The 27,467-nt window shown below is 46.3% G+C and overlaps 1 protein-coding gene across 1 annotated transcript in view; it reads left to right on the top strand.

Annotated features, from left to right (window-relative positions):
- The window catches only part of LOC143793648 (uncharacterized), a 134,783-nt gene extending 118,764 nt beyond the window's left edge, over positions 1 to 16,019 (top strand). Inside the window, exons 7-10 of the mRNA XM_077280708.1 lie at positions 12,474 to 12,565; positions 12,676 to 12,716; positions 14,157 to 14,282; positions 15,359 to 16,019. Coding sequence (XP_077136823.1) covers positions 12,474 to 12,565; positions 12,676 to 12,716; positions 14,157 to 14,282; positions 15,359 to 15,475 — 376 coding nt within the window. The 3' untranslated portion in view covers positions 15,476 to 16,019. The remainder of the gene's footprint in view (positions 1 to 12,473; positions 12,566 to 12,675; positions 12,717 to 14,156; positions 14,283 to 15,358) is intronic.
- The last annotated feature ends 11,448 nt before the right edge of the window (positions 16,020 to 27,467 follow it).

Below are 27,467 nucleotides of genomic sequence, written 5' to 3'. Positions count from 1 at the left end.
CTTTTGAGGAGTGGCGTCACTGGCTTGAGGGGGCCAGACATCAGGTGGTGGTATTGACTGACCACAAAAATTTAATTTACCTTGAGTCTGCCAGGCGCCTGAATCCTAGACAAGCGCGCTGGTCGTTGTTTTTCTCTCGGTTTAATTTTGTGGTGTCTTACCTACCGGGTTCTAAGAATGTTAAGGCGGATGCCCTTTCTAGGAGTTTTGAGCCTGACTCCCCTGGTAATTCTGAGGCCACAGGTATCCTTAAAGATGGAGTGATATTGTCTGCCGTTTCTCCAGACCTGCGGCGGGCCTTGCAGGAGTTTCAGGTGGATAGACCTGATCGTTGCCCACCTGGTAGACTGTTTGTTCCTGATGATTGGACCAGTAGAGTCATCTCTGAGGTTCATTCTTCTGCGTTGGCAGGTCATCCTGGAATCTTTGGTACCAGGGATTTGGTGGCAAGGTCCTTCTGGTGGCCTTCCCTGTCACGAGATGTGCGAGGCTTTGTGCAGTCTTGTGACGTTTGTGCTCGGGCCAAGCCTTGTTGTTCTCGGGCTAGTGGATTGTTGTTACCCTTGCCTATCCCGAAGAGGCCTTGGACGCACATCTCGATGGATTTTATTTCGGATCTGCCTGTTTCTCAGAAGATGTCTGTCATCTGGGTGGTGTGTGACCGTTTCTCTAAGATGGTCCATCTGGTTCCCTTGCCTAAGTTGCCTTCTTCTTCCGAGTTGGTTCCTCTGTTTTTTCAAAATGTTGTTCGTTTGCATGGTATTCCGGAGAATATCGTTTCTGACAGAGGGACCCAATTCGTGTCTAGATTTTGGCGGGCATTCTGTGCTAGGATGGGCATAGATTTGTCTTTTTCGTCTGCTTTCCATCCTCAGACTAATGGCCAGACCGAGCGGACTAATCAGACCTTGGAGACATATTTGAGGTGTTTTGTGTCTGCGGATCAGGATGATTGGGTTGCTTTTTTGCCTTTGGCGGAGTTCGCCCTCAATAATCGGGCCAGCTCTGCCACCTTGGTGTCCCCGTTTTTCTGTAATTCGGGGTTTCATCCTCGATTTTCCTCCGGTCAAGTGGAATCTTCGGATTGTCCTGGAGTGGATGCTGTGGTGGAGAGGTTGCATCAGATTTGGGGGCAGGTGGTGGACAATTTGAAGTTGTCCCAGGAGAAGACTCAGCTTTTTGCCAACCGCCGTCGTCGTGTTGGTCCTCGGCTTTGTGTTGGGGACTTGGTGTGGTTGTCTTCTCGTTTTGTCCCTATGAGGGTTTCTTCTCCTAAGTTTAAGCCTCGGTTCATCGGCCCGTACAAGATATTGGAGATTCTTAACCCTGTGTCCTTCCGTTTGGACCTCCCTGCATCCTTTTCGATTCATAATGTTTTTCATCGGTCATTGTTGCGCAGGTATGAGGTACCAGCTGTGCCTTCCGTTGAGCCTCCTGCTCCGGTGTTGGTTGAGGGTGAGTTGGAGTACGTTGTGGAAAAGATCTTGGACTCTCGTGTTTCCAGACGGAAACTCCAGTATCTGGTCAAATGGAAGGGATACGGTCAGGAGGATAATTCTTGGGTCACTGCCTCTGATGTTCATGCCTCCGATCTTGTCCGTGCCTTTCATAGGGCTCATCCTGATCGCCCTGGTGGTTCTGGTGAGGGTTCGGTGCCCCCTCCTTGAGGGGGGGGTACTGTTGTGAAATTGGATTCTGGGCTCCCCCGGTGGCCACTTGTGGAATTTAACTTGTGTGCATCATCCCCTCTGTTCACCTGCTCCTATCAGGATGTGGGAGTCGCTATATAACCTTGCTCCTCTGTCAGTTTCATGCCGGTCAACAATGTAATCAGTAGCCTTTCTGTGCATGTTCCTGCTACTAGACAACTCCCAGCTAAGTTGGACTTTTGTCCTTGTGTGTTTTTGCATTTTGTTCCTGTTCACAGCTGCTGTTTCGTTACTGTGTCTGGAAAGCTCTTGTGAGCGGAAATTGCCACTCTGGTGTTATGAGTTAATGCTAGAGTCTTAAAGTAATTTCTGGATGGTGTTTTGATAGGGTTTTCTGCTGACCATGAAAGTGCCCTTTCTGTCTTCATGCTATCTAGTAAGCGGACCTCGATTTTGCTAAACCTATTTTCATACTACGTTTGTCATTTCATCTTAAATCACCGCCAATATATGTGGGGGCCTCTGTCTGCCTTTTGGGAAAATTTCTCTAGAGGTGAGCCAGGACTGTCTTTTCCTCTGCTAGGATTAGGTAGTTCTCCGGCTGGCGCTGGGCATCTAGGGATAAAAAAACGTAGGCATGCTACCCGGCCACTTCTAGTTGTGCGGCAGGTTTAGTTCATGGTCAGTATAGTTTCCATCTTCCAAGAGCTAGTTCTCATATATGCTGGGCTATGTTCTCTCGCCATTGAGAATCATGACACTGGAGTAGTCGAGAGTAGACCCGTACGTAGTTGGGAGTAGACCTGTATGTTGTCTGGAGTAGCCAGGAGTAGACCTGTATGTAGTTGGAAGTAGACCTGTATGTAGTCTGGAGTAGCCGGGAGTAGACCTGTACGTAGTTGGGAGTAGTTGGGAGTAGACCTGTATGTAGTCTGGAGTAGTCGGGAGTAGACCTGTATGTAGTTGGAAGTAGACCTGTATGTAGTCTGGAGTAGTCGGGAGTAGACCTGTACGTAGTTGGGAGTAGACCTGTATGTTGTCTGGAGTAGTCGAGAGTAGACCTGTATGTAGTTGGGAGTAGTTGGGAGTAGACCTGTATGTAGTCTGGAGTAGTCGGGAGTAGACCTGTATGTAGTTGGGAGTAGTTGGGAGTAGACCTGTATGTAGTCTGCAGTAGTCGGGAGTAGACCTGTATGTAGTTGGGAGTAGTTGGGAGTAGACCTGTATGTAGTCAGGAGTAGTCGGGAGTAGACCTGTATGTAGTTGGGAGTAGACCTGTATATAGTCTGGAGTAGTCGGGAGTAGACCTGTATGTAGTTGGGAGTAGTTGGGAGTAGACCTGTATGTAGTCGGGAGTAGTCGGGAGTAGACCTATATGTAGTCGGGAGTAGTTGGGACCAGACCTGTATGTAGTTGGGAGTAGTCGGGACCAGACCTGTATGTTGTCTGGAGTAGTCTGGACCAGACCTGTATGTAGTCTGGAGTATTCGGGACTAGACCTGTATGTAGTTGGGAGTAGTCGGGAGTAGACTTGTATGTAGTTGGGAGTAGTCGGGAGTAGACCTGTATGTTGTCTGGAGTAGTTGGGAGTAGACCTGTATGTAGTCGTGAGTAGTTGGGAGTACTTGGGAGTAGACCTGTATGTTGTCTGGAGTAGTTGGGAGTAGACCTGTATGTAGTCGGGAGTAGACCTATATGTGTTACCATGTGACCTGACCCAACGGGGATTCAGTCAGCAGATGGCACAACACACTAACAACGGGATGGAAATGGGGTGAGGAAAGCCCTACTGATAGGGAAATGGGGGATGGTCACCACCTGAGCCAGTCTCTGCACTCCCCTAACTCCCTAAGTGGGTCCTTCCCCCACTGCTGTCAGGAACCTCATCTCTCGCTGTCACCTAATACTGTTCTGGCTAGTGCACTGGTCGGCAACGGGCGCTAGCCTCACCACTGCAGATAATGCCACACACGGAACAGTTACAAACACAAAAGGGACGGGGTAAAAACACAACTTAGCTTCAACTTCCTCTGCTGCAGTGCACCGCACAGCAGAATAAAGACACCAGGATCACAAGCTCACGAAACCAGCAGATACACCACAGCAGCCAGCGAGCTCCTTCCTCCAGGCTTGGTCACTGGAGATTGCTCTATCACCGACAGTCAGCTGATGTATCAGGTGACCAGTTACAGGATGGTGGGAGTGGTCACCACCCACATCAGCTGACCTAGCCACACTGCAGTTACAGCTCATAGCCATCTGGGGGGGACTGATATTAACCCCCACTGGTCCTGAAAGGAAAATGCTATATTTAAAACAGAGTAAAATCAGAGCTGCTGTAATAATAATAATAATAATAATAATAAATAATATTTTTTTATTTAAATAGCGCCAACATATTCCGCAGCGCTTTACATTGTAGAGGGGACTTATACAGACAATAGACATTACAGCATAACAATAAACACCAATCAAAACTGATACCAAGAAGAATGAGGGCCCTGCTGCTCGCAAGCTTACAATCTATGAGGACAAAGGGGAGACACGAGAGGTGGATGGTAACAATTGCTTTAGTTATTTGGACCAGCCATAGTGTAAGGCTCGGGTGTTCATGTAAAGCTGCATGAACCAGTTATCAGCCTAAGTATGTAACAGTACAGACACAGAGGGCTATTAACTGCATAACGTGTATGAGAACATGATGCGAGGAACCTGATTATGGTTGAAGTTTTTTGAATGGGCCACACAGGGTTAGGTTAATGCGTTGAGGCGGTAGGCCAGTCTGAACAAATGCGTTTTTAGGGCACGCTTAAAACTGTGGGGATTGGGGATTAATCGTATTAACCTAGGTAGTGCATTCCAAAGAATCGGCGCAGCACGTGTAAAGTCTTGGAGACGGGAGTGGGAGGTTCTGATTATTGAGGATGCTAACCTGAGGTCATTAGCGGAGCGGAGGGCACGGGTAGGGTGGTAGACTGAGACCAGAGAGGAGATGTAGGGTGCTGAGCCATGGAGTGCTTTGTGGATGAGGGTAGTAGTTTTGCACTGGATTCTGGAGTGGATGGGTAGCCAGTGTAATGACTGGCACAAGGTAGAGGCATCGGTGTAACGGTTGGTGAGGAATATGATCCTGGCAGCAGCATTCAGGACAGATTGGAGCGGGGAGAGTTTGGTAAGACGGAGGCCGATTAGTAGACAGTTACAATAGTCCAGACGAGAATGAATAAGTGAGACAGTAAGAGTTTTTGCAGAGTTGAAAGTAAGAAAAGGTCGAATTCTAGAAATGTTTTTGAGAATCGGATAAGAAGAGCGAGCCAGTGATCGGATGTGGGGGGTGAATGAAAGCTCGGAATCAAGGATGACTCCAAGGCAGTGGGCATGTTGCTTTGAAGTAATGGTGGAACCGCACACGGAGATGGCAATGTCAGGCAAAGGTAGGTTAGTAGAGGGAGAGAACACGAGGAGTTCAGTTTTTGACAGGTTCGGTTTCAGATAGAGGGAGGACATGGTGTTAGAGACAGTAAGACAATCACTGGTGTTTTCTAAGAAGGTTGGAGTGAAAGCAGAAGAAGAGGTGTATAATTGGGTGTCATCAGCATAGAGATGGTACTGGAACCCAAATCTACTGATTGTTTGTCCAATAGGGGAAGTATACAAAGAGAAGAGGAGGGGGCCTAGGACTGATCCTTGAGGAACCCCAACAGTAAAGGTACCTTCACACTAAACGATATCGCTAGCGATCCGTGACGTTGCAGCGTCCTGGCTAGCGATATCGTTTAGTTTGACACGCAGCAGCGATCAGGATCCTGCTGTGATGTCGCTGGTCGTTGAACAAAGTTCAGAACTTTATTTGGTCGTCAGACCGGCGTGTATCGTCGTGTTTGACACCAAAAGCAACGATACCAGCGATGTTTTACACTGGTAACCAGGGTAAACATCGGGTTACTAAGCGCAGGGCCACGCTTAGTAACCCGATGTTTACCCTGGTTACCAGTGTAAAATGTAAAAAAAACAAACAGTACATACTCATCTTCGCGTCCCCCGGCGTCCGCTTCCCACACTGACTGAGCGCCGTAAAGTGAAAGTGAAAGTACAGCACAGCGGTGACGTCACCGCTCTGCTGTTAGGGCCGGCGCTCACACAGTGCAGGAAGCGGACGCCAGGGGACGCGAAGGTGAGTATGTACTGGTTTTTTTTTTTTACATTTTACGCTGGTAACCAGGGTAAACATCGGGTTACTAAGCGCGGCCCTGCGCTTAGCAACCCGATGTTTACCCTGGTTACCCGGGGACCTCGGCATCGTTGGTCGCTGGAGAGCGGTCTGTGTGACAGCTCTCCAGCGATCAAACAGCGACGCTGCAGCGATCGGCATCGTTGTCGCTATCGCTGCAGCGTCGCTAAGTGTGACGGTACCTTTAGGGGAAGGGGAGAGGAGGAGGAACCAGCAAAACATACAGTGAAGGATCGGTCAGAGAGATAGGAGGAGAACCAGGAGAGAACGGTGTCCTTGATGCCGATGGAGCGGAGCATAGTGAGGAGGAGCTGATGATCCACAGTGTCGAATGCTGCGGAGAGATCCAAGAGAATTAGCATGGAGTAGTGACCATTAGATTTAGCTGTTAGTAGGTCATTAGAGGCTTTAGTGAGGGCAGTTTTAGTAGAGTGCAAAGAGCGGAAACCAGATATTTGAGAGATAGCGGGTAAGACGGGTGTGGACCAGGCGTTCCAGGAGTTTGGAGATGAAAGGAAGATTAGAGACAGATCTATAGTTAGTGGCACAGTTTTTGGTCGAGGGATGGTTTTTTAAGTAATGGATGTATGAATCCAAACATGGATTGTGACAGTATGTAGTTGGGAGTAGATTTGTTTGTAGTTGGGAGTAGTCGGGTGTAGACCTGTAGGTAGTTGGGGATAGTTGGGGGTAGTCGGGAGCAGATCTGTAAGTCTGTATGTAGTTGGAAGCAGACCTATATGTAGTTGGGAATAGTTGGAAGTATTTGCGACCGAGTAGTCGGGAGCAGACCTTCATGTACTTGAGAATAGTTGGGAGTAGTCAGGAGCATACCTGTACATAGTTGAGAATAGTTGGGAGTAGTCAGGAGCATACCTGTACATAGTTGAGAATAGTTGGGAGTAGTCAGGAGCAGACCTGTGTGTAGTTGGGATTAGTCGAGAGTAGTTTGGATTATACCTGTATGTAGTTGGAAGTAGTCGGGAGCAGACCTGTATGCTGTCTGGAGTAGTTGGAAGTAGTTGGAAGTAGTCGGGAATAGACCTGTATGTTGTCTGGAGTAGTTGGAAGTAGTCGGGAATAGACCTGTATGTTGTCTGGAGTAGTTGGAAGTAGTCGGGAATAGACCTGTATGCAGTCAGGAGGAGTTTGTTGTAGTTGGGAATAGACCTGTATGCTGTTTGGAGTAGTTGGAAGCAGTTGGGAATAGACCTGTATGTTGTCTGGAGTAGATGGAAGTAGTTGGGAATAGACCTGTATGTTGTCTGGAGTAGTTGGGAGTAATCGGGAATAGACCTGCATACCGTCAGGAGGAGTTTGTTGTAGTCGGGAATAGACCTGCATGCAGTCAGGAGGAGTTTGTTGTAGTTGGGAGTAGACCTGTATGTTGTCTGGAGTAGTTGGAAGTAGTTGGGAGTAGACCTGTATGTTGTCTCGAGTAGTTGGGAGTAATCGGGAATAGACCTGTATGTTGTCTGGGGTAGATGGAAGTAGTCGGGAATAGACCTGCATGCAGTCAGGAGGAGTTTGTTGTAGTTGGGAGTAGACCTGTATGTTGTCTGGAGTAGTTGGAAGTAGTCAGGAATAGACCTGTATGTTGTCTGGAGTAGATGGAAGTAGTCGGGAATAGACCTGTATGCAGTCAGGAGGAGTTTGTTGTAGTTGGGAGTAGACCTGTATGTTGTCTGGAGTAGTTGGAAGTAGTCGGGAATAGACCTGTATGTTGTCTGGAGTAGTTGGAAGTAGTCGGGAATAGACCTGTATGTTGTCTGGAGTAGTTGGAAGTAGTCGGGAATAGACCTGCATGCAGTCAGGAGGAGTTTGTTGTAGTCAGGAATAGACCTGTATGTTGTCTGGAGTAGATGGAAGTAGTTGGGAATAGACCTGTATGCAGTCAGGAGGAGTTTGTTGTAGTTGGGAATAGACCTGTATGTTGTCTGGAGTAGATGGAAGTAGTCGGGAATAGACCTGTATGCAGTCAGGAGGAGTTTGTTGTAGTTAGGAATAGACCTCTTTGCTGTCTGGAGTAGTTGGGAGCAGTCGGGAATAGACCTGCATACCGTCAGGAGGAGTTTGTTGTAGTTGGGAGTAGACCTGTATGTTGTCTGGAGTAGTTGGAAGTAGTCAGGAATAGACCTGTATGTTGTCTGGAGTAGATTGAAGTAGTCGGGAATAGACCTGTATGCAGTCAGGAGGAGTTTGTTGTAGTTGGGAGTAGACCTGTATGTTGTCTGGAGTAGTTGGAAGTAGTCGGGAATAGACCTGTATGTTGTCTGGAGTAGATGGAAGTAGTCGGGAATAGACCTGCATGCAGTCAGGAGGAGTTTGTTGTAGTTGGGAGTAGACCTGTATGTTGTCTGGAGTAGTTGGAAGTAGTCGGGAATAGACCTGTATGTTGTCTGGAGTAGTTGGAAGTAGTCGGGAATAGACCTGTATGTTGTCTGGAGTAGTTGGAAGTAGTCGGGAATAGACCTGCATGCAGTCAGGAGGAGTTTGTTGTAGTCAGGAATAGACCTGTATGTTGTCTGGAGTAGATGGAAGTAGTTGGGAATAGACCTGTATGCAGTCAGGAGGAGTTTGTTGTAGTTGGGAATAGACCTGTATGTTGTCTGGAGTAGATGGAAGTAGTCGGGAATAGACCTGTATGCAGTCAGGAGGAGTTTGTTGTAGTTAGGAATAGACCTGTATGTTGTCTGGAGTAGTTGGGAGTAGTCGGGAATAGACCTGCATACCGTCAGGAGGAGTTTGTTGTAGTTGGGAGTAGACCTGTATGTTGTCTGGAGTAGTTGGAAGTAGTCAGGAATAGACCTGCATACCGTCAGGAGGAGTTTGTTGTAGTTGGGAGTAGACCTGTATGTTGTCTGGAGTAGATTGAAGTAGTCGGGAATAGACCTGCATGCAGTCAGGAGGAGTTTGTTGTAGTTGGGAGCAGACCTGTATGCTGTCTGGAGTAGTTGGAAGTAGTCGGGAATAGACCTGTATGCAGTCAGGAGGAGTTTGTTGTAGTTGGGAGTAGACCTGTATGCTGTCTGGAGTAGTTGGAAGTAGTCGGGAGTAGACCTGTATGCAGTCAGGAGGAGTTTGTTGTAGTTGGGAGTAGACCTGTATGTTGTCTGGAGTAGATGGAAGTAGTCGGGAAAAGACCTGCATGCAGTCAGGAGGAGTTTGTTGTAGTCGGGAATAGACCTGTATGTTGTCTGGAGTAGATGGAAGTAGTCGGGAATAGACCTGTATGCAGTCAGGAGGAGTTTGTTGTAGTTGGGAGTAGACCTGTGTGTTGTCTGGAGTAGTTGGAAGTAGTCTGGAATAGACCTGTATGCAGTCAGGAGGAGTTTGTTGTAGTTGGGAGCAGACCTGTATGCTGTCTGGAGTAGTTGGAAGTAGTCGGGAATAGACCTGTATGCAGTCAGGAGGAGTTTGTTGTAGTTGGGAGTAGACCTGTATGTTGTCTGGAGTAGATGGAAGTAGTCGGGAGTAGACCTGCATGCAGTCAGGAGGAGTTTGTTGTAGTTGGGAGTAGACCTGTAAGTTGTCTGGAGTAGATGGAAGTAGTCGGGAGTAGACCTGCATGCAGTCAGGAGGAGTTTGTTGTAGTTGGGAGTAGACCTGTATGTTGTCTGGAGTAGTTGGAAGTAGTCGGGAGTAGACCTGTATGCAGTCAGGAGGAGTTTGTTGTAGTTGGGAGTAGACCTGTATGTTGTCTGGAGTAGTTGGAAGTAGTCTGGAATAGACCTGTATGCAGTCAGGAGGAGTTTGTTGTAGTTGGGAGTAGACCTGTAAGTTGTCTGGAGTAGATGGAAGTAGTCGGGAGTAGACCTGCATGCAGTCAGGAGGAGTTTGTTGTAGTTGGGAGTAGACCTGTATGTTGTCTGGAGTAGATGGAAGTAGTCGGGAGTAGACCTGCATGCAGTCAGGAGGAGTTTGTTGTAGTTGGGAGTAGACCTGTAAGTTGTCTGGAGTAGATGGAAGTAGTCGGGAGTAGACCTGCATGCAGTCAGGAGGAGTTTGTTGTAGTTGGGAGTAGACCTGTATGTTGTCTGGAGTAGTTGGAAGTAGTCTGGAATAGACCTGTATGCAGTCAGGAGGAGTTTGTTGTAGTTGGGAGCAGACCTGTATGCTGTCTGGAGTAGTTGGAAGTAGTCGGGAATAGACCTGTATGCAGTCAGGAGGAGTTTGTTGTAGTTGGGAGTAGACCTGTATGTTGTCTGGAGTAGATGGAAGTAGTCGGGAGTAGACCTGCATGCAGTCAGGAGGAGTTTGTTGTAGTTGGGAGTAGACCTGTATGTTGTCTGGAGTAGTTGGAAGTAGTCGGGAGTAGACCTGTATGCAGTCAGGAGGAGTTTGTTGTAGTTGGGAGTAGACCTGTATGTTGTCTGGAGTAGATGGAAGTAGTCGGGAATAGACCTGTATGCAGTCAGGAGGAGTTTGTTGTAGTTGGGAGTAGACCTGTATGTTGTCTGGAGTAGTTGGAAGTAGTCGGGAGTAGACCTGTATGCAGTCAGGAGGAGTTTGTTGTAGTTGGGAGTAGACCTGTATGTTGTCTGGAGTAGTTGGGAGTAGTTGGAAGTAGTTGGGAGTAGACCTGTATGTTGTCTGGAGTAGTTGGAAGTAGTCGGAAGTAGACCTGTATGCAGTCAGGAGGAGTTTGTTGTAGTTGGGAGTATACCTGTATGTTGTCTGGAGTAGTTGGAAGTAGTCGGGAGTAGACCTGCATGCAGTCAGGAGGAGTTTGTTGTAGTTGGGAGTAGATATGGGTGTAGGACAAGTCACAGGAGGTACATCCATAGACAGCAGTAGGCAGAGTCAGGTGCACCAGGAGCAGTTTGGCTCAACCACTGTCGCAATGGACAAGTATTGGGAAGAAGTGAGACAAAAACCATTGAGTCAAAGCATGATAGGCAGGACAAGATGCTCGACATGCTCATCACAAGTCATTATGGCTGTTTTCCATTCCTCACTCTCACAGATACAGATTACATTGTAAGCCATTGAGGATCCGTGGGGTTCGCTCACAGGGACCACTACAAATCCAGAGGACTGGGCTCTCAAATGCGCTCTATCCATTCTCTATGGGGCTGCTGGAGATAACTGAATACAGTCCCATGGACAGTGAATGGAGCGATGGCATGAGTGGCATTTCCGAGACTATTCTCAGGATTGGTGGGGGTCCCAGACTTCGGCACCTATTTACATTTTGGATAGGTAATAACTTTTAATGTTTCCTAGATTTGGGTGAGAGTGATCAGATGACAGGCAGACAACAGGAGTCATTTTCTCTCCAAGAATCTTGCTGGAGATCCAGTTTTTGACTGTTGTGTGTCTCAGAAACCAGAGTTCTCCTTAAAGATGGCGGCACATGGACCTGTGCATAACATAAACCATCTGCTGGTTATGGAGTAACCCTACATGCAGAAACATTGGTAAAGTCCCGTGATGAGGCAGATGACTTTAAGAAGAACTTCACCTTTATCAGGGCAATGAAGAGATTTTGTTTCCAGCTGCCTAATAGAAGCCAATAATAGAAGTCCAAGAATTGGTGTAGAATGTTCTCTGCAGACCCAGAATCCCACAGAAAAGTGGACTTCAGGAAAAATCAAGGTGACGGGCATGAAGAGATGTATGGCGGGCCGGCCTCTCCTACTGTCCCTGGATGCCAGAACGTCCCGACTCTGCCGGACGACACCGAAGGGAATGATGTGTATCTCCACAATATAGGGACAGATTATCACTATACTTCTGGTGACGTTCTTCTATGGAACGTTTATGACTTCCCTTCGGCACGGCCTCTTCAGAGCGGATATAGGAACAGGAATTGGCAGAGTGGAGGAGAAATGATAGTTTGGAAAATAAACTTACCCCAGGTTTAGTGCAGATCACAACCAGCTATCTCGTGTTACAGATGGCGCGCTATTCCTTTTCACAGTGTGGCTACCAGAGCATCATTCTTCTTGTTACAGGGAATCCATCAGCAGGTTTTTGCTATGGAATTTGTAAGCAGCATGATGCCGGGTAGAGACCCTTATTTCAGCAATGTGTCACTTACTGGGATGCTTGAGGTAAATGTAGCAGTGCTCAAATGCTGAGCCTGTATAACCCCGCCCACACCCATGATTGGCAGCTTCCTGTGTACATTGTCAGCAAACTGCCAATCAGTGGTGGGGACGGGGCTGGACTGCCTGCACATTACACCTAGTCCTGTAGTCCTAATCTTCCCCTGGTAAAACACTGATTGTACTGAAACAACAGCACACATCCTAGTAAGTGACACATCCCTGGAATCAGCCTCACTTGCCGTACAATGCGCTTTCTTGGATTACATAATATAAACCTGCTGATAGATTCCCTTTAGGTTCAGAAGTCTCCCATGGTATTGGGAGAACTGGAGGTTTGTGATGATGATGATGATGATGTCATTGGGGCAGTCTTCTTCTGATGGCACAGCACAGTCACTGGTTATGGAAGAAAACAACTCTCTATAAATCCGCATTATTCTGGACAAGCTCATATCCTTGTGATACGCATTGCACACTTTTGCCCGTACAGTCTACATACATTTCAGTATATTCCTTATCATGTGTCTTCTTCTCCCTCAGGGTCGCCATCTTTGTTCCAGTAGCCATCTTCCTGTTCCTCCTGCTTCTTTTCGCTGCTTTTCTCCTGTGGAAATATTCTCACTACTTCCTATGTAAGACATTTGCCCATATACAGTGTATATATATATATATATATATATATGTAGCCGGTGACCAGATAATTTCGTTTGCCTGATATTCAATATTTTCAAAATGATTGCAGGTTGGAGAAGACTCGGGGGAAAAGATGAGGGCACAGTGAAAGTAAGTTCCCTACAAGCGATCCAATACCTTCTTCTTCAATACCTTCTTCATGTGAGTCCTCAGCGTGGCCATGTGAACAGGACGTCACCACAATGTCCTGTCAGAGCAGAACAAGAACATTCTAGATATCTTCCCGGTAGATAGAAGAGATGAGCCTGACTCTGTCAGCCCCGAGAAGCCACGGCCTCCTGCCTTCTAAGCACCAACAGACGATTTCTATTTCATTTCTACTGTAAAACCATTTTGCTGGTCATGCATTCAGTCTTTTCAATGTTTTTTTGCAATTCAGGTTTTGAAAAATGCCTTTTGGGAAAAAAGTTCATGGCACTTTCTGAGCCGTCTCCCGCTAGAATCCATACTAGGCAATCTAAAGGCTGCAAACACTGACCCACAAAAAATGTCCCCGAAATCACCTCAGAAAACAAAAACTCAGAGAAGAAACATCTTCTGAGGACAAAGCGAAATCCAAGAGCACATAGCCTGAGGGGCCAAATGTTCTGGAAACCTAGGAGGAACTCTTGTAGATTCCTCTGATGCTTCCAGCTGTCAAGGAATGGTGCATGGATAGACCAGCTCTGGCTGACAGCTAGTGGGGCCCTTTCTTTAGTAGTGACCATTCACACTTTACTGGTCTGTTTGTAGAATATCGATGATCGGGAGGACTATCGGGGGAGCCGCAGTGAGCACCACAGCTTCATCTACCAGGACATGTAAACTGTAGGTGGTCACTGTGCCGGATCCAATGAAGGTGTAGGCACCAGGCCCATATCATTGTGGCCTATGTTCAGACTGCGTGCTGCCAGGGGCAAGTGATAGCAGGCAGGAGGAACTGCTCACACTTAATGCTAGCCACCTTCTTGTCCTCCACCACTCTTGACTAGGCCCAGGATGTGGCGCTGCACATGTACTTCTTTCTAAGGTTTTCTAAACATGAAGGGCAATTTATGTTTTTTTCAACCGCGTGTAGTTTTTTCTAAAACTCATTTAGTTAATTGAGATTTTTTTGTGTCGTGCTGTGTAATGGTGACTCCAGACTGAGGTGGCCGAGTACCAACAGGGAGCTTGTGCTGACGGGAGATAATATGACCATTATCGTCCTTCTTCTTGGCTCCTGTCAGCTGATTAATGACTACATGAAGATGAGCTGTACTTTGTGGTCATAAACCAGCTGAGAAGATTAAAGTTGTAAACCCTCTCGTCAGAACAATCTCACTGACAGAGGCTTGATTTACTCGTTCTTCAACCAATAATAGACATCATATAAGGCAAAAAGTGAAAATATTTTGATGAAACTCAATTGTGAAATTATATTTTTATACAAAAGTACCTAAATTCAAGTAAAAATAAAGTGCCCAGTTGGTGTCCGTGTCCTTTAGAGTCTTGCTCTGTGTCACTCAGTTCTATGGAGTCTCATTGGTATTTTTCTGTTGCTCTTGAAAGATGAAGCCTGAGAATAATGAAGTCACCATCCTCCCTCCGGTCAGTCATCCACCGGCCAGTGAAGACCAAGCACAGCTCCCACCATCTGGACACTTCTACCAGGAGATCTCTGATGTCCGGATGGGGGTAAGATCTCAGCAGGGTTACATCATCTTCAGATGGTTACAAGGTGTACAAACCCCAAATCTAAGCCACATTGATGATCTCGAGAGGAGGTGGAAAATGATGTGAGCGGGATGGAGGCAAGTTAAACAATTGGGAGCCCATATTTACCAGAATACTGTTTGGTAACCCTCGAAAATAAACCAGTCCGGACCTCTAGGAGCGGACGTCTTTCTCTGTAGAGCAGTCAATAAAAATGGGCATTTTGCACCTAATAGGAATCCAGTAAGTTCTCAGACCTGCAGTCATAAACTAGCTACAGGGTTATCTTGGTCACCATTATGACCAGGTGTGAACACTAGGGTACGGCACACCCCTATGTCACATCTCACCCTCTAAGGTCCAGCACACAAGCAGTAAGTTAAGGGAATCTGAGAGCAGGAGCTGTGACCAGGGTGGATTCTGGTATCTGGGATCCATTTTAAGCTGTAGTTGGGTGTCCGTGTTATGTCCTGGTATATTATTTTAGGATTTTTTGCCATTAAATTGACGTGGACTTTACCTTAAAACGCATTAGAGGCTCAGCCTTATTGTTGACTTATACACATCCTGTCTTGGGATGTTTATTCCCACCCTGTTTTTTAATTTTCCTCCTGCTCTGTTTTCTATGTATATTTTTAATAATGTTTATCAATAAATTGTAATTTTTATAAAAAAAAACTATTGCTGGAATCTCTCTATATTTTAAGGCGGTAAAAGACCGTTAGATAGGATAAGTGTGAGTTGTTAATTTGGAGTGTCTAGCACCTCTAATTATGCCCTTTGGACCCTATTGCAGATAAACGATGAATCAGGCATTGATTCTGGGTTTTGATTCCTTCCTTGCCCCCATCCTGCCTTTACTACATGGTACCAGGCATTGTGAATCTGCACCCCAAGCTCGTGATCCATTGATAGGAGTTGTTGCTTCCCAGATCTCTGCTGGGATCATCCATCATCTGTTTGTCAGAGTTGTGCCTCATCCTGACATGGATGGAATTTCAGGAGTGAAACTCAGTCTCCTGCTGCAGACACATAATAACTTATATTTTTGATTCCAGGTACCTGGTCCAGATGCATCATACTCTACTGTTGGGTTTCCATATCATGATCAGAAGGCGGCAGACAAGCAACCACCAGATGGACAATATAGTCTACTAGGATTAGCCAGCCAGTGATACGTAAAGAATCCCAGCGAATAATGAGACGTTCTGTATTTTATCCAGGGTGATAGTCTGACCAGGGGGTTACATTATCAAATGCTTGACATCATATGCTGTAGCACTTATTAAGCTGTAAGAGAAAGGACTGTGAATGGTGTTACGGAGTTATAGACTGTATTATACTCCAGAGCTGTGCTCATTACTCTAAAACCCATTCTGCTTGTCCCTTTTTCTTCTCCTTGCCTACTTTCATGTTCTCCTTGTCTCGTCTGACTATTCCTTGCCCCCTCTTTTCTTCCCATTGTCTCCCCTTTTTTCCATTGTTCCCAATTGTCTTTGCCTTGTCCCCTCAACTTTTGCTTGTCTGTTCTTGTCTTCCCTTTGTCTCCTCTTGTTTTCTCCTTGTTTACTCTTGTCTTCCCTTTGTCTCCTCTTGTCTTCCTCTTGTCTCCTCTCGTCTTCCCTTTGTCTCCTCTCGTCTTCCCTTTGTCTCCTCTCGACTTCCCCTTGTCTCCTCTCGACTTCCCCTTGTCTCCTCTCATCTTCCCCTTGTCTTCTCTCATCTTCCCCTTGTCCCCTCTCGTCTTCCCCTTGTCTCCTTGTCTTCCCCTTGTCTCCTTGTCTTCCCCTTGTCTCCTCTCGTCTTCCCTTTGTCTCCTCTCGACTTCCCCTTGTCTCCTCTCATCTTCCCCTTGTTTCCTCTCATCTTTCCTTTGTCTCGTCTCGTCTTCCCCTTGTCTCCTCTCATCTTCCCCTTGTCTCCTCTCATCTTCCCTTTGTCTCATCTCATCTTCCCCTTGTCTCCTCTCATCTTCCGTTTGTCTTCTCTCATCTTCCCCTTGTCTCCTCTCGACTTCCTCTTGTCTCCTCTCATCTTCCCCTTGTCTCCTCTCATCTTCCCTTTGTCTCGTCTCGTCTTCCCCTTGTCTCCTCTCATCTTCCGTTTGTCTCCTCTCATCTTCCCCTTGTCTCCTCTCATCTTCCCCTTGTCTCCTCTCATCTTCCCTTTGTCTCGTCTCATCTTCCCCTTGTCTCCTCTCATCTTCCATTTGTCTCCTCTCATCTTCCCCTTGTCTCCTCTCGACTTCCCCTTGTCTCCTCTCATCTTCCGTTTGTCTCCTCTCATCTTCCCCTTGTCTCCTCTCATCTTCCTCTTGTCTTCTCTCATCTTCCCCTTGTCTCCTCTCGTCTTTCTTTTGTCTTCTCTCTCTTTCCCCTTGTCTCCTCTCGGCTTCGCCTTGTCTCCACTCGTCTTCGCCTTGTCTCCTCTCATCTTCCCCTTGTCTCCTCTCATTTTCCCTTTGTCTCTTCTCCTCTTCCTCTTGACTCCTCTCATTTTCTCCTCTCATCTTCCTCTTGTCTCCTCTCATCTTCCTCTTGTCTCCCCTCACTTTCCCCTTGTCTCCTCTCGTCTTCCCCTTGTCTCCTCAGCCTTGCCTTCCCTTTTATTCTATGTCTCTCTTCTTTTCATCTCCATCTAATCGTCTTTTCCTTATTGCCTCTCGTTTCTTTCTTGTCTCTTGTCTTCTTTTTTTTCCTTATCCTGTTTTCTTTGTTCCTCTTTCATTATCTCTACTCCCCTCTCAGATCCCAAGAACCTAAGCCCAGAATGGCCACTGAGCGCATTGTGCCTAAAACATAATGTGTGCACCTCAGACACAAGTAGGTGAACAGCCCCAAATGCCAATATCTTCACACATCCACAGTTTGCCATAATGCAATTCTGCTTTCCTGCTGTTGCCACAAGGGGGAGCTCTCTGAGCCGGAAATTATAAAGCTATTGCAGGATTTCACAATGCAAACTGCATCATTCATTACACAGATCTCTAATATTTGCTTTAAAATCAACATCAGAATGATGTGTACTCATTTATGATAGATTTACTCATTTTCTACCCCATCCACCGATGGACAGTACCTCATTGTCTCTTTTCCTTGCTGCTGCTGTGATCTCACACTGCTCAAAATAAGTTGTCAGTCAGACTTGTTGACACAACAAAGAACTGCCTGGCACATCCAAAATAGTCTGAATAAGTGCATACCCGGAGCAGCTACCTCCTTATACAATATACAAAAAAAGTTGGACTCTATCCTGCTAAAGCATGTTAATGTGAAAATGTGAAATTCATGAATATATGAATAGCAAAACGGCTTTTGAATATTATAAAAAAAAGAGACGCTTTGCACAAAATTTGGCCAAATAATATCTGCCCATCAACCAACGTCAAGGTGGTCTCATAGGACTGATGGGTTCCTAACCAATGTGAATACCGCTCTTAGGCTGATGTCTGAATTCCTGGGTGAGTGTGGACCTCTCTCAGCAATGCCTTCATTTAGTGTAGGTAAGAATCTGCTGTAAGACATGTCAGACATGTTGGGCAGAAATAATAGTAATAATGTAATGCTAAGTGGGAGGAGAATAACTAGCTGTAATATAACGCTTGGTGGGTGGAGACTGAAGTTCTGTCAGTCAGATTAGGTGGGCGGAGACTGAAGTGCTGTCAGTCAGATTGGATGGGTGGAGACTGAAGTGCTGTCAGTCACATTAGGTGGGTGGAGACTGATGTTCTGTCAGTCAGACTAGGTGGGCGGAGACTGAAGTGCTGTCAGTCAGATTAGGTGGGCGGAGACTGAAGTGCTGTCAGTCAGATTGGATGGGTGGAGACTGAAGTGCTGTCAGTCACATTAGGTGGGCGGAGACTGAAGTACTGTCAGTCAGATTAGGTGGGCGGAGACCGAAGTGCTGTCAGTCAGATTGGATAAGCGGAGACTGAAGTGCTGTCAGTCACATTGGATGGGTGGAGACTGATGTTCTGTCAGTCAGATTAGGTGGGCGGAGACTGAAGTGCTGTCAGTCAGATTAGGTGGGCGGAGACTGAAGTGCTGTCAGTCAGATTGGATGGGTGGAGACTGAAGTGCTGTCAGTCACATTAGGTGGGCGGAGACTGAAGTACTGTCAGTCAGATTGGATAAGCGGAGACTGAAGTGCTGTCAGTCAGATTGGATGGGCGGAGACTGAAGTTCTGTCAGTCAGATTGGATGGGTGGAGACTGAAGTGCTGTCAGTCAGATTAGGTGGTCGGAGACCGAAGTGCTGTCAGTCAGATTGGATAAGCGGAGACTGAAGTGCTGTCAGTCAGATTGGATGGGTGGAGACACAATGCACTCGGAATCATGAGTTCTTTTAGAATGATCATCTTAATATCAGAACTATACAGCCATTGTTACTTAGATACTCAAAGTAAGTACAGCAGTTTTACCAGGTCTAAGATCTATATAATTATGTAAGCAGCTCGTATTGTGAAATCTAGCGATAGATTCACCATAAACTTGTTAATATAGTAAATCCATCAGCAGAGAGCGCCCCTAGTGGTGGCAGGAGCCTTTAGCTTTCACCTGGATGTTCTGGTTTCCTGAAAAGATCACACAGTCTTCCTGATACTATTAGATATTTCCAGTTGTAAGGGAAGGTGGACATTATAATAACCATATGGTCACAGGGATAATCGTGATTCTGGAAAGACATTAATGTCGGGTTGGTTCTGACTCTTCTAACTGTAAGTAATAGATGTCATTGGAAAGATTCCCATGTGGACTGGTAGTCTTTTCCCATTGGGTCCTGGAAATGGCTTCCTTTCAATAATACATCACAACCCTCAGGTGGCGAGAACACCAAAAGCCACAACCACCGATTGGATATATACAAGAGATGAGCACTCCCTGCTGGACAGCCCCTTCCTAACCGCTGTAGTCCCCCACCTAAAATAAAAATCTGCATACTCACCTCATGGTCTGCTGATGATTCATTGATGTTAGTGCTGTATCTCCCACTGCTCCTCTGACATTGTTACTCCTCGTGACCATTGCAGCCAATCCAGAGGTGGTCTGCTGCTGGACAGCCCCTTCCTAACTGCTGTAGTCCCCACCTAAAATAAAAATCCACATACTCACCTCATGGACTGCTGATGATTCATTGATGTTAGTGCTGTATCTCCCGGTGCTCCTCTGACATTGATACTCCATGTGACCATTGCAGCCAATCCAGAGGTGGTCTGCTGCTGGACAGCCCCTTCCTAACTGCTGTAGTCCCCACCTAAAATAAAAATCCACATACTCACCTCATGGTCTGCTGATGATTTATTGATGTTAGTGCTGTATCTCCCACTGCTCCTCTGACATTGATACTCCATGTGACCATTGCAGCCAATCCAGAGGTGGTCTGCTGCTGGACAGCCCCTTCCTAACCGCTGTAGTCCCCCACCTAAAATAAAAATCCACATACTCACCTCATGGACTGCTGATGATTCATTGATGTTAGTGCTGTATCTCCCGGTGCTCACCTGACATTGTTACTCCTCGTGACCACTGCAGTCACCTCAAACTTTAGAAAACAATCGCATTATTATGATTACATTTTATTTTTTGCAATTTGTTTTTCGCAAATTCAGCAAATGGATGGATCGTTTCTGCCATTTTGCTGAGTTGCAGAGGGCCAGAAAAAACAAAAACTTCACTTCTTACCTGTCCAGCTGCCACAGCCCCGTCTAGTCCTCCATGCATCCTCATCAGCTCTTCCATCATGATCACTCAGTGGTGGAATACTCAGATGTCATTATATATGATACCAGAGGCGATCATGGTCTTCAGTTTGATCTCGAGTCATGGCGACTTGATGGATCAACGCTTTGTAGGAAGATCGATCTTGTACAAGCCTTTATTGTTCCACCAGGGTCTTCCTCACCGTTATCTTGATAGTATCAAGCCAGTGGGTTACTGGTCTTCCTCTTCTCCTTGTTCCTTCTATTCCTCAGACCATGACGTCCTTCTTCAATGTTTGCTCTCTTTCGTATGAAGTGTCCACAGTAGGCCAGTTGTAGCTTGATGATCCTTGCTTGGAATGACGTGTCTTTCTTCATTTGTTCCAAAATTGTTTGTTCTACTTCTCCAGCTCCACATTTTGAAGGCATCGATTCTTTGTCTATCTTGTGTTTTATCTTCCAGGTTTCACAACTTTATGTTACCACAGAAATTAACAGACTATGTGCAAGCAGTGACTGTTATGACCCCAATGGCGAGGGTCTCAGAGATATCAGCAAGTCTGCGAAGTACAAAAATCCAGCTCATAGGGCAGTGGTAACTGGGTTGACCATATATCTACTCCTAACGCCAACACTAGAAGTAGCCGGGGAACATGCCTACGTTGGTCGCTAGATGTCTCGCGCCAGCCGGAAGACTAACTACCCCTAGAAGAGGAAAACAAAGACCTCTCTTGCCTCCAGAGAATAGACCCCAAAAGTTGGATACAAGCCCCCCACAAATAATAACGGTGAGGTAAGAGGAAATGACAAACACAGAGATGAACTAGGTTTAGCAAAGAGAGGCCCACTCACTAATAGCAGAATGTAGTAAGATAACTTATATGGTCAACAAAAACCCTAACAAAAATCCACACTGGAGATTCAAGTACCCCCGAACCGTCTAACGGCCCGGGGGGAGAACTCCAGCCTCCCTAGAGCTTCCAGCAAGGATAGGATACAGATTATGTACAAGCTGGACAAAAATGCAAAACAAAAACAATAGCAAAAAGCAAGAAAGCAGACTTAGCTTAATCAAGCAGGAACCAGGATCAGTAGACAAGAGCACTACAGATTAGCTCTGATATCAACGTTGCCAGGCATTGAACTGAAGGTCCAGGGAGCTAATATAGCAACACCCCTGACCTAACGACCCAGGTGAGCATACAAGGGATGAAAGACATACCCAGAGTAAAAACACTAGTAGCCACTAGAGGGAGCCAAAAGGTAAATTCACAACAAGTGACTTCATCAACACTGAAATATTCCTTGTGACTTGTCCAGTGACTTCATTCATGATTTGCCCAAAGCTCTTCCATTGTGTCATTGTTGCATCTTGAGTGATGATTGACCTGAGTAGGCTGAAGTCCTTTACTTCTTCCAGTTCGTCGCCGTATATCTCAGATATGTTCCAGTTATACCTGGCAATATCATTGTCCTCTTTGTGTTGAGTAGCAGTTCCGTGCTCGAGCTTTCCATCTTGACACTCTGTAATAAGTCCTTCATTCCATCTACGCTTGTTGTTATTAATTTTGTATCGTCTGCATATTTAAGATTGTTAATGATTCCTCCAGCAATTGTGATTCCTTCTTCCTTTTCAGCAAGCTCAGCCTCCCTGAAAATAACGTCTGCATATAGATCGAAGAGAAATTGTGACAGGATGCCGCTTTGGCTGACGTCTCGCTCTATTTTGAACCACATCGTGTTGCCGTGTTCCGTTTGGACTATTTCTTCAAGGTTTCTAGTGAGGCTGATCAGATGCTTTGGCACACACATATCCTTCATGGTATTCTAAAGTTTCTAGTGATCAACACAGTTAATGTTTTTGCTGTAGTCGGTGAAGCAGAAGTTGATCCCCTTGTTGTATTCTTTGGCCTTTCCCATAATCCATATATAAAAGTACACTTTCTATTGAATCCATACTCCACTCAGACTGTTTGCTGAGCTGTGCACTTTCCTGGATCTATTGAGTGATCACTGGGGTCTCAGACATGGACCGCTACTGACCTGCATGCGATTCACGTTCCTGCTAAAACTGAAAAATCAGGAAAAGTAGTTACTCTTTATGGATCTTGTGAAAAGGTCCTCTCCAGTGAGGACATAGACCCTACGCGTACGTCACCTGTCTCCCCATTCGCCTCTGTCACACAGACTTCCTGTGAAGTCCCCGACCTGCTACAAACAAGTTGTATTTTCAGTCTTTTATTTATTCATTTTGGGTTTTACAGAAGTGAAAGTTTCAGGTCTGTGCTAAGAAGAGGAGAAATGTTCAGCTCCTATTTGCTGCTATGAGGGAAGTTCTGAGTCATGTCTTACGGTGGAGGAAATTACGACTTGAGAAAATGGCACAAACGACTCAATATTAGACCTGAGCAAATTTGAATTTTTAATTCTTTATATAGTTGTATAAAGTGTAAAACTCTATAAGTTTTTTTTTACGTGTCTGTTTTACTGCGGCCTGATGGATGTGCGGGCTTTTTGGTCATGTACCAACCTATCATTTCTGCCGCAAATAACCAGTGTTGTGGCCTGACACGGCGAGGTGTTTCACAGTTCAATGAGGGAGACCACTTTTCCAAAATATACTCTTTACTGAGCGGTGACTAGGTAAGCGTTGTATAGAAGGGATAGCGGGTACAAAGTCTTATGGATGTTTCTTTTACAGTATGGAGCATTATTCCGCACAGTATCCAGTGGTTTCAATGCAAACTGTTTCTCCCTACTTCACCACAACCCAGCTTTAACGCAGTCCTGATTGACAAGTCCCCTTTCTATCACTCGGGACCCTTCACAAGTCTTTCAGTCCTGCTAAGGCTCATTACCTTCTGTAGTATAAGCTCCAGGTCTCATGGCTAGACATCCACTCTGAGTACTCATCTCCGGAATGCCACTCTGTCTTATTTCTTACTTTTTCTTCAGGATCGCCTTATCTCTCCTTCTTAGTCTCATCTCACTCGGGGTCACTCTTTATGCAGCACTGCTCACTTTACATGTAAACCCTATCTACAGAACTATCAGGAAGCAGTCACATTCCCTAACACTAACCCCTCCTAATATGGGCTAGTCCCAAACATTAATTCTATCTTACCCTATATTAAACTATCTATATTCCTATTGCATTACATTACTTATATTAGAACACTATATCTTACACTACGCATTACATGACATTATACATTACTTTACATTATAATGCCGTATATGATCACATCCTACATTATATATTTCAACACAGTTCACATGACACAGTATTTACAAAAGATGCATTACATAATACACATAAAGCGATTGGTGTCTTCAAGGGTAGAGACTTGACAGTCATTGTCCACCACCCTTACACTAGTCTAATTTAACAACCGTAAATACCGTACCAAAACAGTGGCATGTTCCTACATTAGGATTTTTGGACTTGTGCCTATCTAGCACTTCTTAATTACTTTTTTTGGCAAGGAAATAATTGGGGTTGAAAAGATTGTCAAAATTGAATTACAGTGTTATAAAAAATGTATGATAAGAGGAAAAGTGGCAATGACAATAGACAGGGTAGTGTAAAAGAAAAATACCCATATCACGGCTAAGAATGTGAGAACTGCCAGCAACAACAGACGCAGAATCCAGCAAAATAAAGATTCTATGTTAAAATACTGTAGAACTTTTAATAATAATAAAAATAATAATAATACAAATTATTATTATTAATTTATATAGCACCATTGATTCCATGGTCTGTACATGAGAAGGGGTTACATACAAGTTACAGATATCACTTACAGTAAACAGACTAACAATGACAGACTGATACAGAGGGGCGAGGACCCTGCCCTTGCGGGCTTACATTCTACAGGATGGTGGGGATGGAGACAATAGGTTGAGGGTTGCAGGAGCTTCGTTGTTGGTGAGGCGGTAGCTCCGGTGTTGGTGAGGAGGCAGCGGGGTCAGTGCAGGCTGTAGGCTTTCCTGAAGAGGTGGGTTTTCAAGTTCCATCTGAAGGATCCGAATGTGGTTGATAGTCGGATGTGTTGGGGCACAGAATTCCAGAGGATGGGGGATATTCGGGAGAAGTCTTGGAGGCGGTTGGGTGAGGAGCGGATAAGTGTGGAGGAGAGAAGGAGGTCTTGGGAGGACCCTCCGGTGAGGGAAGATATCGGGAGATTAGTTCAGAGATATATGGAGGAGACAGGTTATGGATGGCTTTGTAGGTCAGTATAAGTAATTTGAACTGGATACGCTGAGGGAATGGGAGCCAGTGAAGAGATTTGCAGAGGGGGGAAGCAGAGGAGTAGCGAGGAGAGAGATGAATTAGTCGGGCAGCAGAGTTAAGGATGGACTGGAGAGGTGCAAGGGTGTTAGCAGGGAGGCCGCAGAAAAGGATGTTGCAGTAGTCAAGGCGGGAGATGATGAGGGCATGCAGTAGATTGACGGTTGAGGAAAGGACGGATTCTGGAGATATATTTGAGCTGGAGGCAACAGGAGGTAGAAAGAGCTTGGATGTGCGGTTTGAAGGACAGGGCAGAGTCAAGGGTTACTCTGAGGCAGCGGACTTCCGGTACGGGGGAAAGCATGATGTCATTAATTGCGATAGATAGGTCAGGTATGGACGATCTATGAGATGGAGGAAAGATGATGAGTTCAGATTTTTCCACATTGAGTTTGAGGAAGCGAGAAGAGAAGGAGGATATGGCTGATAGACACTGTGGGATTCTAGACAGCAGAGAGGTGACGTCTGGGCCAGAGAGGTAGATCTGAGTGTCATCAGCATAGAGGTGGTACTGGAATCCATGGGACTTTATGAGTTGTCCCAGGCCAAGTGTATAGACTGAGAAGAGTAGGGGTCCTAGAACAGAGCCTTGGGGGACTCCAACAGAGAGAGGGTGGGATGAGGAGGTAGTGTGGGAGTGGGAGACGCTGAATGTGCGGTTGGAAAGGTAAGAGGCGATCCAGGATAGGGTGAGGTCTTTGATGCCAAAGGAGGAGAGGATCTGTAGTAGGAGGCAGTGGTCAACTGTGTCGAAAGCAGAGGACAGGTCTAGAAGGAGGAGTACAGAGTATTGTGCAGTAGCTTTGGCGGTAAGTAGGTCATTAGTGATTTTGGTCAGGGCAGTCTCAGTTGAGTGATGGGGCGGAAACCAGATTGTAGATTGTCAAAGAGCAAGTTAGATGAGAGGTGGGAGGAAAGTTCAGCATGGACGTGCTGCTCCAGGAGTTGGGAAGCGAATGGGAGCAGCGATATTGGGCGATAGCTGGACATAGCTGTTGGGTCGAGGGTTGGTCCAGGCACAGCGCCTGGTCCAGTCCAATCGTGTTGGTACCTAAGCCGGATGGCTCCATCCGGTTTTGTAATGACTTTAGGAAACTGAATGCGGTTTCTAAATTTGATGCGTACCCTATGCCCCGGGTCGATGAGTTAATCGACCGGCTTGGTAAAGCCCGATACATTACGACCCTGGATCTAACAAAAGGGTACTGGCAGATCCCTCTGGCCGAGGCGGCCAGAGAGAAGACGGCATTTGCTACACCGGAAGGTCTGTTCCAGTATGTCTACATGCCGTTTGGACTTCACGGAGCTCCAGCAACATTCCAGAGATTGATGGATCGAGTCTTGAGGCCCCACAGGCAGTACGCTTCGGCCTACCTGGATGACATCGTAATTTACAGCATGGACTGGGAAACTCACCTCCGGAAGGTACAGGAAGTGATTGATGACCTACGAAGCGCAGGCTTAACGGCGAACCCCAAGAAATGCCACATCGGACTTGAAGAAGCCCGCTACTTGGGCTACGTGATTGGCAGAGGAGTGGTTAAACCACAGATCGACAAAATACAGGCAATTCAGGGCTGGCCGCAACCCGTGAACAAGAAACAAGTACAAGCTTTCCTGGGGATTGCCGGCTATTATCGCCGGTTCATACCCAATTTTGCAGCCATGGCTACCCCCTTGACGGACCTTACCAAAGGGAAGGGTTCCGTCATGGTAAAATGGACCTTGGCTGCTGAAGAGGCCTTCCACAGCCTGAAACGGGCTTTGTGCTCTCAGCCCGTACTAGTGACTCCTGATTTCAGCAGCGAGTTTGTGGTCCAAACTGATGCCTCTGATACTGGTGTCGGAGCTGTACTTTCACAGGTGAGGGACGGAGTGGAACACCCGGTCCTCTACCTCAGCCGGAAACTGAATGTACATGAGCAGAGGTATGCCGTAGTTGAAAAAGAGTGCCTAGCCATTAAATGGGCTCTCGACTCCCTCAAGTATTACCTGGCGGGTAGGAAGTTTAGGCTGGTCACGGACCATGTCCCTCTCAAGTGGATGCACCTACACAAGGACCGTAATAGTCGGGTAACCCGGTGGTTCCTTGCTCTGCAGGCGTACTCTTTTACGGTGGAGCACCGCCCCGGGGTGCAGATGGGGAACGCTGATGCCCTGTCCCGAGTACACTGTTTGGAGAGTATTCTTGCTCGACCAGAGCGGTTTGAGCAAAGGGGGGGATATGTAAGAGTCATGTCGGTCTGGTAGTCGGGGGCAGATATATCTCGCCCAGGTACTTGTCCTATGTGAGTTAGGCCGCTCAGTATCTTCAGGAAACCGAGGGGTTAATAAGTGCAGGAATAAAGGATGACCAGCTGGGGGTTTCTGTCGTCAGCCTGGGGCACACAGATTGCCTGTCTGTGTGAGACAAAAGTGAGTGAGAGCTGTGCTCAAGGACTATGTGTTGTTAGCTGGGTGGGAGAAGCCCCCCCAGTTGTTAAGATAGCAACGTATTGGTTTAGTTAGTGCCGGACAGGCTAGGATTTATTTTTATGTTTTGTTTTTTCTGTGTTGCTTTCACTTTAATAAACCTGACCTAAGATCAGCCAACTCGGAAACCTGCTGTCGCCTCAGAATTCAATGCACAAACCACGTGACCTTTGACCCCAGCAAAGGCGATCCCGGAGTGTTTTGTTACAATATATGCACTTTAAGGATGGCACAGATAATATATATGCACACAATGTAATAACTATGTATGAAGTAATGTTTTATGGACAATTATGCAAATGATTGTAGATTATGCGTATAAAATCACAGTTGTTGGTACCACTCACTGCTTGAAAAAGGCTCAGTGTGAGCCGAAACGTCGCACAGAGATGTGGGCTGAATAAATCTCACTTTTTTTCACCTTGAAAAGTATTTGGAGTGCTGCCTTCTTTTGCTCTTTTTGTAATGTTAAATATAGGTACACAGGTCGCATGCCGGCCGCATGCAGAAATAGGCGGAGCTAGCGGCGGAGGGCGGGGCTTCACGGAGGAAGTCCGCAGCCCTCCGCAGCTGCTACAAACGCAAGTGTGAAAGTAGCCTTACATCAGCCAGTAAGCCCATTAACAATGCAGAGCTGGTGAAACAATTAGTGGAGGCATTGACGTTACCAGTCCAGGTTGGCATCGTCAAGGTAACAGCACACA

This window comes from Ranitomeya variabilis, chromosome 1 (assembly GCF_051348905.1).
Source record: "Ranitomeya variabilis isolate aRanVar5 chromosome 1, aRanVar5.hap1, whole genome shotgun sequence".
NCBI lineage: Eukaryota > Metazoa > Chordata > Amphibia > Anura > Dendrobatidae > Ranitomeya > Ranitomeya variabilis.
The sequence above is the reverse complement of the archived record's forward strand: the minus strand, read 5'-3'. Positions and strand labels throughout refer to the sequence as shown.